The sequence below is a fragment of the Culex pipiens genome, chromosome 1 (assembly GCF_016801865.2).
Source record: "Culex pipiens pallens isolate TS chromosome 1, TS_CPP_V2, whole genome shotgun sequence".
Taxonomy (NCBI): domain Eukaryota; kingdom Metazoa; phylum Arthropoda; class Insecta; order Diptera; family Culicidae; genus Culex; species Culex pipiens.
Window position 1 is genome coordinate 94,276,159 of NC_068937.1, and position 17,007 is coordinate 94,293,165.

Genomic DNA, 17,007 nt, shown 5'->3' on the forward strand with positions numbered 1-17,007 from the left:
TTAGACGGGCTTCGATTTAAAAAATCGCCAAAAATCAATTTTCCAACCGATTTTTGATCTTTAAAAGCATTGGAAAGAAGAACTTAACTTGTTTTATGTGACTTTGCCAATGTTTTTAAAAATGTCATTTTTTTAGGGGTCAACTTTGGCTGTGTTTTTTAGTAACATTTTCTATATTTTCAGTAAAAAAAAGTGTACAGTAATTTTTTTAGTGCCTCTACGCATTTTTTTTTTGCAATTTAAATGATGATAGTGCCATTCTATAGCAGAAAATGTGAAAATATGTAAAAAATTGAAAAAGTGGCTGTAAAAACGTGAAAAAATAAGATAGGCAAAATGTAATTATATTAGGTGGTAGAATAGGCCAAATACTACCAAAAACAAACATAAACTAAACAAGATAAATGCAAATTAAAATACTAAAAATAAAACAAGAAAAACATAAAACAAGAGAAGTAAAGTTTTTCGTAGAACAAAAGTTGCTCAAAATGACCTCCTGAACACGGGAAAAATAAATATTTTCTAAAAAAAAAATTGGGCGGTAGAGGGTTCATTCATTGAGTTAGTCGGTTAAAAGTCTCTGGTTCGATTTCCGTTGACGACACTTTTTGTGTTTTGCGGTTGAATTTTGCTTTGGAAATCGAACTCGAGGGCATAATTCTCTCGGCCATCTTGAGCATTATTCTCTGAGTCCGTAAATGATACCACGATTCTCTTGGTTCGAGGCTATTATTCTCTCGGACGCCAATATAGTTTTGTTGAGGCTATTTCCCCAATAACAACAAAAAGTCTAACTGATGTACAGAGCAGCTGTGCTGATTCGGATGCAAAAAGTGTTTTTAGAGTATGCCTATTTTTTCCCGAAATGTCCGTGCGTGTGCCGAAGACATTTTCAATCCAGGTTTTTAAGCGAAGATGGCGTTCGAATGTTGAACGTCCGAAATGTCAAAATCGCGAAGTAGCACCAATATTAGAAAAAGAATGCGGCTGTCATGCCATGGCACACTTTTTTCGTAATGTTGGTACACTGCGTGATTTTGACATTTCGGGCGTTCACCATTCGAACGCCATTTTCGCTTAAAGCTGGATATCGACTTAAAAAGCAAAGCAATTCACTTTAACGACCCCCGGGTCTTTTGTGGTCTCTGTTGCAAGTTTCTCCTCATTCCTAGGCGTCCGAAAGTTATGTGTGGTGAGTCACCCAAAACCTCTTTTACGCAAATGGACCGACGTTTTACTTCCCCATCCGATAGAAGGCCAGGAGGATAAGGCGGAAATCGAACCCGCGCCCCATAGCAACCATAATATCGACTTAATGGAGTTTGAAAAATAATGACTTAAAAGTTTTATAGTGAAATGCAGACGCTTAGTATTAATAAAGGATTTGCGGACATAGGCAACTATTAATTTTGTTAATTAGTTTTTTCGAATTTAATGAACAGTTCCGCTTTGATTTGCAAAATTTATATTTATATTTCAACAAGAAATCTTCCCGATTTCGATGCCAACATTTCAAAAAGCATCATGTACACACCATCCTTTTTGAGAAAAACGCATTTGAATGTTGAGCATCCATTTTCAATTCCCATTTTAATATTAAAGCAAAATAAGATGTTCTAATGATAACAAACAATGAAAAACGTTGCTTTTATTGATACTTGATCATCCAAATTCAATAAAACATTATTTCCGTAATTTAAATTGAGAAAAACAAACATAACTTCTTTTGAAATCACCAACGTATATATCACCCTGCTGTCATTGAGGGGGCGCTTTGTTATGATTCGTTTTTCTTCACCGAATGTACATGGCGCTTTTTTCATGATGCTGTTTTTCGTCAAGAGGTTCATGTAGTCTTTTATTTGACAGGTTGACAGGGCTATATAAACAGGAACTGCTGATAGCAGAGATTTTGTTTATGTTACTTTATTTAAAATCATGATTAAACAGACTTTACTGAAGTAACTTTTGCTCATTTTTGGTGGAGAGGTAGTTTATTAGGAGTACTTTCAGAATATGCAATAACCCAGAAAGTGTCAAAATGTACATGATGCCTTTTGAAATGTTACTGTCGATTTATTCCTGCTCCTGCGCTGTCAAATAGATCACACTCTTAATCCACGCGTAATACTCACTGACCCGCGAGTAGATGGCCGGCCCTCCCTTATCGCACTGAAAGCCATAGCTATAAACACCCACCAGATACGTAACCGGTTTCATGTCTTCACCCACGTACAGCGTCGAGTACAGTCCGCTGCCCGGATCGCCGCACGAACTCCGCACATCTTGGGGTCCACACTCCTTGAGCGCCTGATGGTGGACACACATTTCGGCCGGAATCAGCTCCGGATTGTAAAGGCGCCGACAGTCGCCGTAGTACATCGGGCTGGCCGAAGTGGCCGCAATGGTCCGTTCGGCCTGGTCGAATCCGGTGCTGTCCAGAGTGGTTGGCATTTTGGACTTGGTGTGCCACAGGCAAGCTGGAACGCTGTACGGCTGGATGAGAACCGGGGAGGTGAGCTTCACGATGGCCACGTTGTTGCGGTTGGTTTTCGGGTTGAACTTGGGGTGGGGGTAGACCGAGTGGATGCGGTTCGACTGGGACACGCCATCGATGTCATTGGACATGCCGAGCCAAACGACGGCGTTCTTCAGGTTGGCACTGTTGGAAAGGATCAGAATGAATCAGAATTAATTACTGATTTAGATACATGCTCAAGTTCTTACTTCGAAATACACTGCGCCGACGTCAGCAGATATCTGGCCGTTATCAGCGTTGCACTGCAGTTCAGCGACTCGTGCAAATCAATGATGGCGACCTGTGCGTTCAGCTGGTACTCCTCGGGTGTCCTGCGGAACTCATCGTACATTCGCTCGCACTGCTCAATCTCGGCCACAATTCCGCTAAATGTGTCCTGCTCCTCCGGACCCACTAACATATCCTCCGTAGCGCAACAGGTTAACGGTTCATGACCCTCGAAGCCACAAGTGCTGAGCTTGTCACTGTGCTGAAGCTTCTTGAAGTTCTTCAACACCTGAGGACACTTTTCAATCGGCATGCAGACGCCCTCTTCTTCGGATTCGCCCTTCGTGCACTTCTCCCCCAACCCGGTGTTAGTCAGGTCATACTCGATGTCCGTGTTCTTGGTGACCTCTCGGATCCACGGTAGATACTGAACTAGCGATACGATCTCACCGTTCGAATCGCACGCCAAGCTAGCCAACATCGGATGCATTTTGTACTTGCCAAGCTCGCGAATTTGGAGCAAGCTGTTTGGTGATTTCTGAAATAAGGACAACGTGCAAACATCTGTTTTCATGAAGCTTCGTAATACGAGATACCCTTTGACACCACTGGCGCTGAACTGATTTAAGACATTCATTCTTGGAATCGCCCGTGCAGATGGTCGAGTTCTGCTTCATCTTGTTTGTGGACAGGTCTTGAAAATATACACAAATAATTGCCAGTCATGCTGAAGAAATTCCGAATTCTTACCGTAGTACAATTCCTGAACCTTTGAGTACATTTCTACAGAGTCCGATGCCCACAGGCAGCTTGCGGCCAAATTATGATTAAAACTGCAATCAAAAACCATCAGATCAGAGCTCCACCTCAAACCCTCAATTACCCACCTCACGGAACCGTTCAGCTTTAGCACGGCAAGATCCATCACCGAAGGTCCAGCGCTTCCGGACCGTTGAAAGTCCGGATGGATAAACACGGCAGAGGCCACAATGGTTTGTGCGGTTTTGGCGGCCACGAGTCGGATACAGGAAGGTGCAGTTCCAGCCGGTGGTAAACAGCTGGCCCTGACCAGGGCAAACTGCTCGCTGATGAAAGTTCCCAGGCAGGTCGTGTTCGGGGTGCTAACGACGGTCACGTGGGCAAAGTCGCTGCACGTTTCGCGGAAGTAGGTGAAGGGACAAGCTGGGGAATTTAATTTTGTAGGAAGGAGTATGTTTTAATAATCGAAAACAAAATAAAAATGAAATTTTATCTGTTTTCTGATGGAAAAGTTAAACATAAATGGCAACCAACAAAAAGAAACATGCTTGGTATAAAAATAATTTAAAATTTCATGTCCAATTATACCAAATGTTCATTTATGGTTGTTTTTCAAACCGCCTTCAGCCAGAAGTATTCAAAAACAAATAAAAATTTGGGCCTATTGGACCTTTTTAATAAAGCTCCAGCTGTTTACTTTTCAAATTATTGAAGCGAAAATTATCACAACAAGTAAAAACCATCATTACAACAATGTTTGTGCTTGGTAAATCCATAAGATTTTATAAAAATAAAAGTTTCACTGTTTTTGTAACAATTTAATTTGCCCCTAATTTTTTGAGAAAATGGAAAACTAAAATTAACATCAAAAGATTTAATTTTGACTTCAGTAATTTAATTAAAAAATATAACGTATTCTTGAATTGCATTTTTTATTTTACCTCTGAAGATAAATTTTGACAAAAAAGTAGTGCTGTCGAAAAAATTTTATATAAATTTAAAAATCAAAACTGATTCACTCAAAATTTTAGCTATATTGAAAATTTATCGAGACTATTTATATTTCACTATTGGCTACTTTAGCTTTGACAACGAGACATCTCGAAGACATCAACGAGCCCGTCGTGTCTAGGGAGTTTTCCTAATCATGCCAACTTTTTTTATGACACCAAATCGACATGAATTAGTATACTGGCTCATCGTTAAATTTTAACTCTACTGTGCTAGTTTGAAAATTTAGTGAAAATAGAAATGATAAAAATCAAAATGTGAAAAAGAAGGTTCCCGTACAAAATTGCAACGCAATGCGCAAAGTGTGGACGTAACCAATCGCTCCCAAATTTTGGGAAGTTGTTAGGGGCCTAAAAGCAACCAAAAAAAAACATGTTCTTAAAAATCGACCATCTCGAGCCATCCTAATGAAAACTTCTTCTTAAGATACATGTTTTCAAATATTCTGGTTTGTACAATTTAATTTACTTCGTTTTTTGATATGTTTTAGGGGACCAAACCCCGCAACATTTGAGCCATAGAGAAGTATGGTCAAAAAATCTGCCGCCGAGTTATGAAAAAAACAAAAAACTACCTAGGGGAACAGCGTCTAATTCCAGCGTGCCTCTAATGTTGCCATATCAGCACTTTGACATTCAATTACAGCAAATAAAAAGCGTTTTCAACTGGAATCGAGTGATAATCAGCTCAATAGGAAGTGAGCAAGCAAGTTGCTATCAATAGTTTTGCCAAATTAGTTGTTGAAATAGTGAAAATCAGCTGATTGGATAGAGTTAGGAGCGAGCGCTTAACCTGCCAAATATACGAGAATTTTCCCTATTGTCTTATGTAAAATTGAATTTGCAATCGAAAAGTACTTTACAGATTTTTTGATAAAGGGCTCCGGTTCAAGATACAGCCACCGACAGTTTGATTTTAGCGAAATATTTGCAGTTTTTCGATATTTTAAAAAAGTGACCATGAGTGACTATTTCTAAAAAGTTCAGAAAATTTGTTATAAAATTGTCTTAGAGACATTAAAGATTGGACCTCTGGTTCCTGAGATACAGCGGCTTAAAGAAAAAGAAACAGGAAAATTGAAGTTTTCTAAGTCTCACCCAAACAACCCACCATTTTCTAATGTTTTGGGAAATTGAGTTTTTGTTAAAAAAAAATGAATAAAAAAATCGGCATTTTTTTTACGTGTACTATTTTTTCTCAATAGTCCTCAACGATACCACAACTATGCCAAAGACACCAAATTGATTAGATAATTCACTCAAAAGTTCACTCAAAAGCTGTTTGAATATTTACGTACCATTTTTGTATGAAAACGAAGTTGACTTTATAGCTGAGATCGAAGCAAACTGTGCGCGGGTTTGGACGTTTTAAATTTTTCTCGCTGTCATTTTGTGAAAAAAAAATCTAGAATTTGGAAAAAGTGTGATATATTGGAATTTGAAGCCAAATTACGGGTTGACCATGGATACCAACACGGATTCCGCGATTCGTCGGGACGATTGATACCCCAGAAGGTGCCGGGAACTGCGAACTCTCATCAATACCAGCGAGCTGTTGGATTTGGACCTAGGACCGATTGCTAAAGAAATTCACCAAGGCTTGCAGCAGCACATCAACACCCCAGCAGTATCCGGTCAGGCGAGATCTGTTTCTTTGCTGGAAGCTGGAAGTCGAGTGGCGAATCGGTCGGAATGGACCAACCCCTGAAGTTTTTTTTTATTTGGTGAGATCTTTCCTATATAAATATCAAAATACTCTTTCACTTATACTAACATTCATTCAGATCAATAAAGACAAACCACGCCAATTTAACTATATACGCGGTAGGGTGTCCCCTTAGTCGTTCGCTGTGAGTTGTGGATTGCCTGCTTCTCTAATGAAGGTTCGGCTGAGGGGGCATGCTTATTAATTTCTCGTCGCTCCATACCCTCAGTGACGTGATGGGAGCAAGGGCGTCTATGCAAAGTGTCCCTACACCCGCTACAAATTTCCGGCGCTTGGGGAGGGAAGAGGGAAACCATTTTATCTTATGCGTCGGTATTTGTAGCACTAAAATTCGTGCAAAAAAATTTATGCACGTGGGTGTACAGATTACGGAGTAAAAGATGATCGAATTGTTCACCTAGCGCTCACATGTGTTTCGGGACCAAGTTTCCTGCGGGTATGGGGATCATACATACATACATACATACAAAACGAAGTTGACTTTATAGCTGTCGGCCACCATTGCTAGTACCAACCACTAGTGTCTTCCTTTTTATCTACAAGGACTTCGCCGCCCTGGGCTCCTAAGTGTATGAAAGTATGGCACGGAGCGACGGCGCCGAATACCCATATTTACACAAAGAATTTTAGAGCGCCCGCCGCGGGATTCGAACCGGCGACCTCTGGATTGTGAGTCCAGTGCGCGGTCCACACGGGCGGGACGTGTATGAGCAGCTGCTAAAATTGTATGGAGACTTGTATGGGTGAACCAATGACACAAAATAGCTTCTTTGGTCATAGGGAAGGCCCCCACAAAGTTTAAGCCGAACAAAAAAATACAAAAAATAAAAATGGTCGAAATCGGCTGATTTCGTAGAGAATTGCTCTATTGCCAAATTTGTAAGGAGAATTGTTTGAACCAACCAATGGTGCAAAATGGCTGGTTTGACCATATAAAGCTCAAAACAGTTTTTTTGTTTAAAATCTCTAAAAATTGACATTTTACAATTTTCGGGGAGAATCTCTCTTCAAAGTTTTGAACATATCTATGGTTTTAGGGCATTAGAATTTATGTTTCACTTGAAATAAATAAAAAATATGAAAAATTTAACATTTTATGAAAAACTCAGTTGTAGCACTTTAAATACTTACTATCCAGTCCCTTCTGCTCGTACGACAGAAAAGAATTTCTGTAGTCCAGCAGCATCCCGGGCAGATTCTCGGCCGAGCCTGGTGATAATGGTACGGGTCAATAAAATCCGAAATGCAAACACAAACAACCGATCACCGAGTTAATTGGTCGAATGAGTCAAAACTTACCGGGAATTACCACCAAACTGGCAATAATGGTGGCGACAAACAACGTCACCCGGTAGTTAGCCAACAGCATGGCTGATCGGAGATTTAATGGACACTTAACACAGAACCGTTCACGGCAAAGTCTCGATCTTGACTGATCGAAGATCGTGCTCTGCGGGAGGAGTAGGTTAATTCTGCTTATGCGAAAGATGTTCTGTGGGAATCCCCGTTGAGAGTGGAAGAAGAGCTGCAATCAGAGTTTTTTGCCTTCCTCACCTTACTGAGGAAAGGCTATAAAATCACTCGAAAAATGAACTTCTTAATTTGACCTCGTAGACCCACCTTCACGTATACCTATCGACTCAGAATCAAATTCTGAGCAAATGTCTGTGTGTGTGTGTGTGTGTAGGGATGTGGGTCTGTGCACCAAAAAATATGCACTCGATTATCTCAGCACTGGCTTAACCGATTTGGACCGTTTTGGTCTCATTCGATTCGTCTTGGGGTCCCATAAGTCCCTATTGAAAATTATGAAGTTTAGTAAAGTACTTCAAAAGTTATGCTAAAAAAACGATTTTGGCGTATGTCCGGAAGATTGTAAAAAGGGTGGTTTTTGTAAGAAACCCTGTCATGTTATACATTTTCAGAAAGGTATTAAAAAAACCTTTCCAATGAGCCTAAAACATCAAGGATCTGACAATCCTATCAAAAGTTATTAGCACTTAAGTGTTATTTATACACTTTTTGGAGGCCGGATCTCAGATATTTCAGTAAAAATGATGTCCGGATCCATCATGCGACCCATCGTTAGTTAGATAATCGAAAGACCTTTCAAATGAGCCTAAAACATCAAGGATCTGACAATCCTATCAAAAGTTATTGACACTTAAGTGTTATTTATACACTCTTTGGAGGCCGGATCTCAGATATTTCAGTAAAAATGATGTCCGGGTCTATCATGCGACCCATCGTTAGTTAGATAATCGAAAGACCTTTCAAATGAGCCTAAAACATCAAGGATCTGACAATCCTATCAAAAGTTATTAGCACTTAAGTGTTATTTATACACTTTTTGGAGGCCGGATCTCAGATATTTCAATGAAAATGATGTCCGGGTCTATCATGCGAACCATCGTTAGTTAGATAATCGAAAGACCTTTCAAATGAGCCTAAAACATCAAGGATCTGACAACCCTATTAAAAGTTATTGGCACTTAAGTGTTATTTATACACTTTTTGGAGGCCGGATCTCAGATATTTCAGTAAAAATGATGTCCGGGTCTATCATGCGACCCATCGTTAGTTAGATAATCGAAAGACCTTTCAAATGAGCCTAAAACATCAAGGATCTGACAATCCTATCAAAAGTTATTGGCACTTAAGTGTTATTTATACACTTTTTGGAGGCCGGATCTCAGATATTTCAGTAAAAATGATGTCCGGGTCTATCATGCGACCCATCGTTAGTTAGATAATCGAAAGACCTTTCAAATGAGCCTAAAACATCAAGGATCTGACAATCCTATCAAAAGTTATTGGCACTTAAGTGTTATTTATACACTTTTTGGAGGCCGGATCTCAGATATTTCAGTAAAAATGATGTCCGGGTCTATCATGCGACCCATCGTTAGTTAGATAATCGAAAGACCTTTCAAATGAGCCTAAAACATCAAGGATCTGACAACCCTATTAAAAGTTATTGGCACTTAAGTGTTATTTATACACTTTTTGGAGGCCGGATCTCAGATATTTCAGTAAAAATGATGTCCGGGTCTATCATGCGAACCATCGTTAGTTAGATAATCGAAAGACCTTTCAAATGAGCCTAAAACATCAAGGATCTGACAATCCTATCAAAAGTTATTAGCACTTAAGTGTTATTTATACACTTTTTGGAGGCCGGATCTCAGATATTTCAATGAAAATGATGTCCGGGTCTATCATGCGACCCATCGTTAGTTAGATAATCGAAAGACCTTTCAAATGAGCCTAAAACATCAAGGATCTGACAATCCTATCAAAAGTTATTGACACTTAAGTGTTATTTATACACTTTTTGGAGGCCGGATCTCAGATATTTCAGTAAAAATGATGTCCGGGTCCATCATGCGACCCATCGTTAGTTAGATAATCGAAAGACCTTTCAAATGAGCCTAAAACATCAAGGATCTGACAATCCTATCAAAAGTTATTGGCACTTAAGTGTTATTTATACACTTTTTGGAGGCCGGATCTCAGATATTTCAGTAAAAATGATGTCCGGGTCCATCATGCGACCCATCGTTAGTTAGATAATCGAAAGACCTTTCAAATGAGCCTAAAACATCAAGGATCTGACAACCCTATCAAAAGTTATTAGCACTTAAGTGTTATTTATACACTTTTTGGAGGCCGGATCTCAGATATTTCAATGAAAATGATGTCCGGGTCTATCATGCGACCCATCGTTAGTTAGATAATCGAAAGACCTTTCAAATGAGCCTAAAACATCAAGGATCTGACAATCCTATCAAAAGTTATTGGCACTTAAGTGTTATTTATACACTTTTTGGAGGCCGGATCTCAGATATTTCAGTAAAAATGATGTCCGGGTCTATCATGCGACCCATCGTTAGTTAGATAATCGAAAGACCTTTCAAATGAGCCTAAAACATCAAGGATCTGACAACCCTATTAAAAGTTATTGGCACTTAAGTGTTATTTATACACTTTTTAGAGGTTTGATTTCAGATATTGTGATAAAAATATTGTCTGAATCTTCCATGCGAACTATCGTTGGATAGGTTTTTTTTATCAGACCTTGCCGATGAGCCAGAAATATTGATGGTCTGCGAACCATATCAAAAGAAATGAGTAATAAAGTTGATTTGTTAAACATGTTAAGGGGGAATGTTGCTATTTTTACTGAATGTATTGACTTTATGAATATGAGGAAGGCACCAACCACCTAAAGGTGGATTAAGTAACGTTTTTTTTGTATATTTTGGAGCATATTAAAAATAGGACAAAGAACATGATAATTAATGTTCCAAAGACAACTTTGATTTATTTATATGCACTCTGCTGAACAAGCAACATCGATTTCGGCCGTATTTTTTGGAGTATCACTGTAGCTTGACCGAGAGCGAACGTAACAGTCAAAGAATTTGATAAAGCCTATTTGATATTTAAATCAGTGCAGATGTTGACTTCGCTGGAGGGCAAAGTTAATAGAGAACTGTTTATCTTTTTGATTTTTCAACTGGTATGGGTCATTTATTAGCATTTTTCAAAAATAATTCAACTAATTTGATGGTTTAAATATTTTTGATTTTGCCATAGAGGAAATGTTCATCATTTTGATTTTGATTTAGTTTAAATTGCTCTTGCAGGAATCTGTCACTTGAATTTTATCAATCAGTGGGTCAGATCTCGGTTAAAGGCTCTTTCGATGTTTTTTTTAACTTTAAAACAAACTACACAACCCAACCTTATAGAATTTTGCTATAACTTAGATTAATTCAAATTATTTATTTATTCATAATGTTTCCATGATTATTACAATTTGTTTAACTCTTTTTAAATCTGAACAACCACGATCAATAGCGCCATAATCGCGGTCAGCAAAGCTCCAGCCCCAACGGAAGCTGCACCGCCACCATCATCACCGGGAGGCGCAGGTGTAACGGTCAGCTCGTACTCGTTCTCTTTCAACCAGCTCTCGATAGCTGGCCCATATTTCTCCACCCAGGCCACATTCTGACCAGCTTGTACGATCGCACGATCCGCAGCGTTCTTCACAGAATCCGAAAACACATTTCCATACTTGTCAACGATGTCCTTTAGCAACTCGAACGATTCCTTGCTGTTGATTCTAGCTCCAAACTCGCTAAAGATACTCGCCAGCGAGTGGTACAGGTACGATACGTCTCCGTAGTACTCCAGCATAAAGCGTAGACTCTCGCGAAGGCCTTCGTAACTACCGCTGAGGACGGCCGTCAGGATTTGGCTACGCTCGGAGCCGGTAAACTTGAAGCCGGGCAGGTTGGTTACGGTCAACGCCAGGTAGGTCTTGATGGTGGTTACGTTCCGGGTGCAACCCATTCCGGTGATGAAGCGACTGATCAATCCCGTGTCGTCAGCCTTGATTGGGAGGTAGCGATCAAAGAGCAACTTTAGAAGGTCCTCCTGGAAGGTTGTTTCGTAACGATTGATCGCGCAGAACACCGAAGATTGAACCTCTTCAGGAACGGTGTACGACTCGTCGGTTAGCATTTGCTGGGCGAGTTTGCGGGCATCCTGCAAACAGAGTTCTACGCCGAAGTAACATGCCAGGTATACGCTGTTTCCGCGAAACAGTCGTGTAACGTGATCCTCTTCTGACCCGGTTAGACGGATAAAGGCGTAAACGCTTTCGGTGAGGGTTCGTACAAAGTGTTCAAAGCGGGAATAGTCGCTACTGGCGGAGAGCATTCGGTTCAAGTGGATCAACGAGTTGTACCCGGTACTCCACGCAATATAGGCGATCTCATTCTCGAGATATTGTAATAGATTGAGTGCAGTTTTGTAGCTAACCTCTCCGGCCTTGGCAAGGTTGCATACGTCGTCGATAAGCTGGGCTCGGTTTGGAATGTTTATTGCGCCATAGTCGGTTTTCAGCTTGTTTGTCAAAGCGGCCCAATTTTGTTCGTCGTAGTTGACTCGGTAGTAGCCGGTTTGAAGCTTGTTCACCAAGATCCAATCGACAGAGCTGGGTAAATCTTTGGTTATTTGAGGGATTGCTGGCGTAAGCCAGTCGGTAGCTGAGGTATCTTTAAATGCTACGACAGGATCTGCGGAGGTAATGTGGTTCAGTGGGACGAAGAACTTGGAGTCCGCTGGTGGTGCAACGCCTTCGACAGGCGTCCAGAAGCGCTTTTGTGAGAAAGTAACGGTATTACCGCTCCGCGTGACGGTCACCACCGGGTATCCAGCATTGTCTGCCCAACTGTTGAAGATCTCCGCAATAGAAGACGGGAGCGCAACTTGGTTGTACCTTTCAAAACATTCATACAAGTATTCTGGCTTGGTGATTTGGTAGCTACGACTTGCGATGTAATCGTGCAGTGCCGATCGCATAGTGTTCATCCCTATGACGTTCTGGATCATCTTGATTACTGAAGCACTCTTGGCATACACAACATAGTCGAACAACCCATTCAACACGTCAGGTTCCGTGGCGTAATAGCTCATGGGGCGATTATCAGCCTTGTCGTCCTGGGACAACGCCGCGTGAACATTAGTAACTATAAACTGTTCCCACAGTAACCACTCGTACTCGATCTGGGCCGTAACGTAATACTCAAAATACCGGGCGAATCCTTCACTTAGCCAAAGGTACGTCCACCATTCCGGAGTCACTTCGTTTCCAAACCACGAGTGGACAAACTCGTGCGTTATCAGGTCGGCAATGTTCTGTTTGGTTCTGGCAGTCGTCGACAGATGATCGTAGATCAGATATACGGCACGGAACGTGATCAGTCCCCAGTTTTCCATAGCGCCCATGTTGAAGTCTGGGATGGCAACCAGATCAACTTTCGGGAGTTGAAATGGGTGACCGATGTAGGTTTCCAGGTATTCTAGGGACTTTGCGGCAAAGTCTAGCGCGTATGTAGTATGTTCCACTTGGTTTTCCTGGAAATTGAAACTTTTCAAATTATTGAACTCGCTTAGAGTTTGTACTGAACTCACCGGAGCGTAAACCCGAATACGATCCTGGCTATCCGAGAGAGTTACAAAGTCAGACACTATGAAAGCCACTAGGTAGGAGGACATCAGCGGTGATCTTTCGAATCTCGTAACATAATGTTCACCATTTTCTTCGATCGACCTTCATGTAAGATAACTGTTAGAAGCATCCCTAATCTGTTACTATATTGAACTTACTTCTCCGCGATAGGCATGTTAGATAGGGCGTGGTACTGTGCTCGGTGTCGGATTTGAATGTCGAAAGGAGCTTTGTACGACGGTTCATCGTAACATGGGAATACCATCCGGGCGTATGTTGACTCAAAGTGTGTCGTTGCAATGTACCTTAAAGTTGGTGAGCTTTAGTATTTTTCTTATGACCTTTGACTTATTACTTACTTCGTTACATTCCCAGCCATGTAGCTACTCCTGTACAAACCCTTAAGATCCGTTCCAATAGTGTTGGAAAACTCCAAGTACACATTGTAGATGGCATTCTGCACCAGTCTTTCGGCAAACGCAAAGTATAACTGCTCATACTTTTCCATTGGGATAACGTTACTAACCGGAAGGTCCTCACCATTGGGCTTCGTAACCCGTGCGTTCTTGATCACTAGTCCAACACTGTTTAGGTAGAAACTGTTGGAAGCAGCCTCCAAATATCTCATCTGGATGTTCACGTGACCAGAGTAGGTATAAAAGTCTGGATCACTCACGTCCAGGAACAGCTCGTAGCTCAGCGGTTCGGAAACGGGCCGTAACTTGTAGGCTTCGTCAATGGAGGACCATGGTACAATCAGCTTTGGAGTACGATCCGGCAGTGGAGATAGGGCTTGGGTTTGGTGTGCCCAAAATAGACATCCCAGCAAGAGTTCCAGTAGCACCATCGTTCAACGATTCCAAAAAGCTCCTGACTGAGGGGGAAGCACTTACTGATTCGGCACTCGGCCATCAGAGATTAGTTACTGTTCTGATGGCATTTGAAAGTATTGCAATTATCGAGGAGACAGAAACGGAGGTATCGAATTGTGCGTGCAATTATTGCTGCCTGATAATTGGATTCTACAGTATAATTCCAAATTCCATACAGTTCTGTTATCGCTGAGCTATAGTAAACGATGATAATGGCAATTGATCTGATATAATCCCTAGGTGGAGTGATATCGTTTTATTCGCGTATTGTTCATAGACTGATAGCGCAGGTCATAGACATAAAATAAAGAAGTACTGTCAAGTAGAGCGAATCGGGACTATGGATTGATCAGGAATGGAAGTTTTGAGAACACTTAACAGTTTAACATTAGGAAAGTTGTTGTGGTTTATTTTATTTGGGACCATCCATAAACCACGTGGACAGACACCTTAGGGGGGGGGGGGGGGTTCGGCGGTTGTCCACGCTCCATACAAAAAAGTTTTTTTTTGTATGGAAATTGTCCACGATGGGGGGGGGGGGGGGTTCTGATTACCAAAAAACGTGTCCACGTGCTTTATGGATGGTCACTAGACTGGCTCGTCGTTATATGGGAAATTTTCAAATTGATCAAATCAACCCAGAACAAAGTTTTTTCGGTCCCTTTTGGGTCCCTGAACAACCCCCCAAAATTTGGGAGCGATTGGTTCAGCCCACACTTTGCGCAAAGCGATTCAATTTTGTATGGGATTTAGTATGGGAAAACCAACTTTTTTGTTTTTTGATTTTTATAATTTTCAGGTTTCACTGAATTTTAAAACCAATACCGTAGGAGTGTAGCCCTGATTGTCCTCTAAAACTTTCCTGAAGAAAGTATGGTCGTATCTCTCTTCTGAAAAAAGATATAGCGTTTTCAAAAGTTCGATTGAAAAATAAGTTGAGAAAATTATATTTCCTGACAACACTGGCAGTACATTTACGTAATATGAGAACGACATTTATTTCTAACTCGTTTCAAGTGCATCCTAGGTAAATGGTGTCTTCTGGAAAGTTGTTGTGTATACACAGGGCTATCTTTTAAAAATATTGACGTACAGGGTGACACCACTACAGGGTGTCAACCCAACCCTAACTTTTTCTGTTGGCCATTTAGAGGATTGGTGTATTCGGCAAAGTTGTTGCGAAAGTTATTTAACGTAACTTTTTATCATTTGGAGGAACAGGGTGACACCACTACAGGGTGTCAACTCAATCCTAACTTTTTCTGTTGGCTATTTGGAGTTTGGAGTTGGAGAAAAACTTATTTTATGTGTCCTCCAACACGGTGGTGACGTGGTGACACCACAACAGGAGGGAGGGGGAGGTTACTCAACACAACAAATTCTCAAAATGGTCTTTTAAAATATTGATTTTTGCAGCAAAAGTCCAAAGAAGCTTATTTCATGACATTCGGTTAAGGAATTACACGACAACCGGGAGTCATTTCATAACTGGGTCGAGCTAATGATCTAATCTCCAATGACTTCAGACCAAGCTTCCCATGCGCCAGTGTCAACGCACACCGCGGGTTTGGTTTTCTAGCTTCGGCTCGAGCCTGAACCCATTGTGTGTTGGTATTTTGGTTCATCGTACCAGCGCACCACGACAATCTCGGCTCGTCGCCTCGGTTGTGTGTCTGGCACTCACCCGAGGCATGAACCCAGCGTGCCGTGGTACGCGCCGTGGTATTGAAACCGGTTTGTACCGCCAGCGCGTACCACGGCACGTACCTCGGCTCGTGCCGAGTGAAGCACCTTGGTTTATAAGCTGGGTTCATGCCTCGGGTGAGTGCCAGACACACAACCGAGGCGACGAACCGAGAGTGTCGTGGTGCGCTGGTACGTTGAACCAAAATACCCTCGGCTCGAGAGAGTCGGGTACGGGTGTAAACCGAACAAAGCAGGCGCAAAGCAAACCCGAGGGACAAGTGAACCGCGTGTACCGCACGGTGCAGGGAAGCTTGCTTCAGACAGTTTCCAGATATATGTTTTAAAAATACATGTGTCTGTAATCAACATGACTTCTAATCTCCAATCTATCATAAGCATAACAAATCAGACGTATTTGTTAAATTCAAGTATTGGAATCGAACATAAGTTGATCTTGAGTGAAAATTTTGACAATTGTTAAAAAAGGTTTTATTTTTTTATGTTTTTATGTATGACGTTGTTTTACCAGTTAAAAATCCCAGTTCCAAGTGTGCTTTTTACTTGGCAAACATTGCTAACCGAGTTTTAATATATTTTTTCTAATGACGCATTTCTTTATTGTACAGTGTAAAAAACATTGTTATTAAAATTCTAAACGATTTATTTTATTTTCAAACATATTATATTATTAAGGAAACTTATTTGTTTACACATTTGTAAAATGTAGCTGTTTTGAATTCATTCAAACCTGTATTTTTTGTTAAATTACCCTATCCCTAGAGAATAATATTTTCAAATAGAGTACCTCAAAAACCTCTAAAATTTTAATGTGTGAATTTTATGTTAATCAGTTTGTTAATTGTGCTCAGAATTACTTAAATTATGATCGAATGATTAATTGAATATGATTGAGAAGAAAAAACGTGGATTAAATTAGATCTTTTGATACTCCTTTATGCAAATCGAGGGAACCATAATTGAAATGATTTTATAAAATAGATGTTTAATCAATAAAACTGATATTCCTGGCTCAAAGTTGGCAATGATTCTTGAAAGTACAATACAGTCGGGAATAATGTACGCTACAATACTCTTCGATAATAATTTAATAACATAAAAAACAAAGATTTGTTTAAAAAATAGCTCATTCTGCTATCTAAAATTTTTTCAAGAAAATTCAATAA

At 40.6% G+C, this 17,007-nt stretch overlaps 2 protein-coding genes across 2 annotated transcripts; both read right to left on the minus strand.

Moving 5' to 3' along the window:
- Positions 1–1,448: 1,448 nt before the first annotated feature.
- On the minus strand, positions 1,449–7,674 carry LOC128092566 (serine protease snake-like). Its single transcript, XM_052706650.1, has 7 exons — positions 7,541–7,674; positions 7,373–7,450; positions 3,634–3,928; positions 3,497–3,579; positions 3,343–3,440; positions 2,728–3,284; positions 1,449–2,662 (listed from the first exon to the last, which is right to left on the minus strand). The coding sequence occupies exons 1-7, from the start codon at positions 7,608–7,610 to the stop codon at positions 2,077–2,079; spliced, it is 1,767 nt and encodes a 588-aa protein (XP_052562610.1). The 5' UTR covers positions 7,611–7,674; the 3' UTR covers positions 1,449–2,076.
- A 3,335-nt stretch (positions 7,675–11,009) lies between these two features.
- LOC120428669 (aminopeptidase N-like) lies at positions 11,010–14,292 on the minus strand. Its single transcript, XM_039593719.2, has 4 exons — positions 13,625–14,292; positions 13,424–13,570; positions 13,229–13,367; positions 11,010–13,171 (listed from the first exon to the last, which is right to left on the minus strand). The coding sequence occupies exons 1-4, from the start codon at positions 14,110–14,112 to the stop codon at positions 11,078–11,080; spliced, it is 2,868 nt and encodes a 955-aa protein (XP_039449653.1). The 5' UTR covers positions 14,113–14,292; the 3' UTR covers positions 11,010–11,077.
- Positions 14,293–17,007: the final 2,715 nt, after the last annotated feature.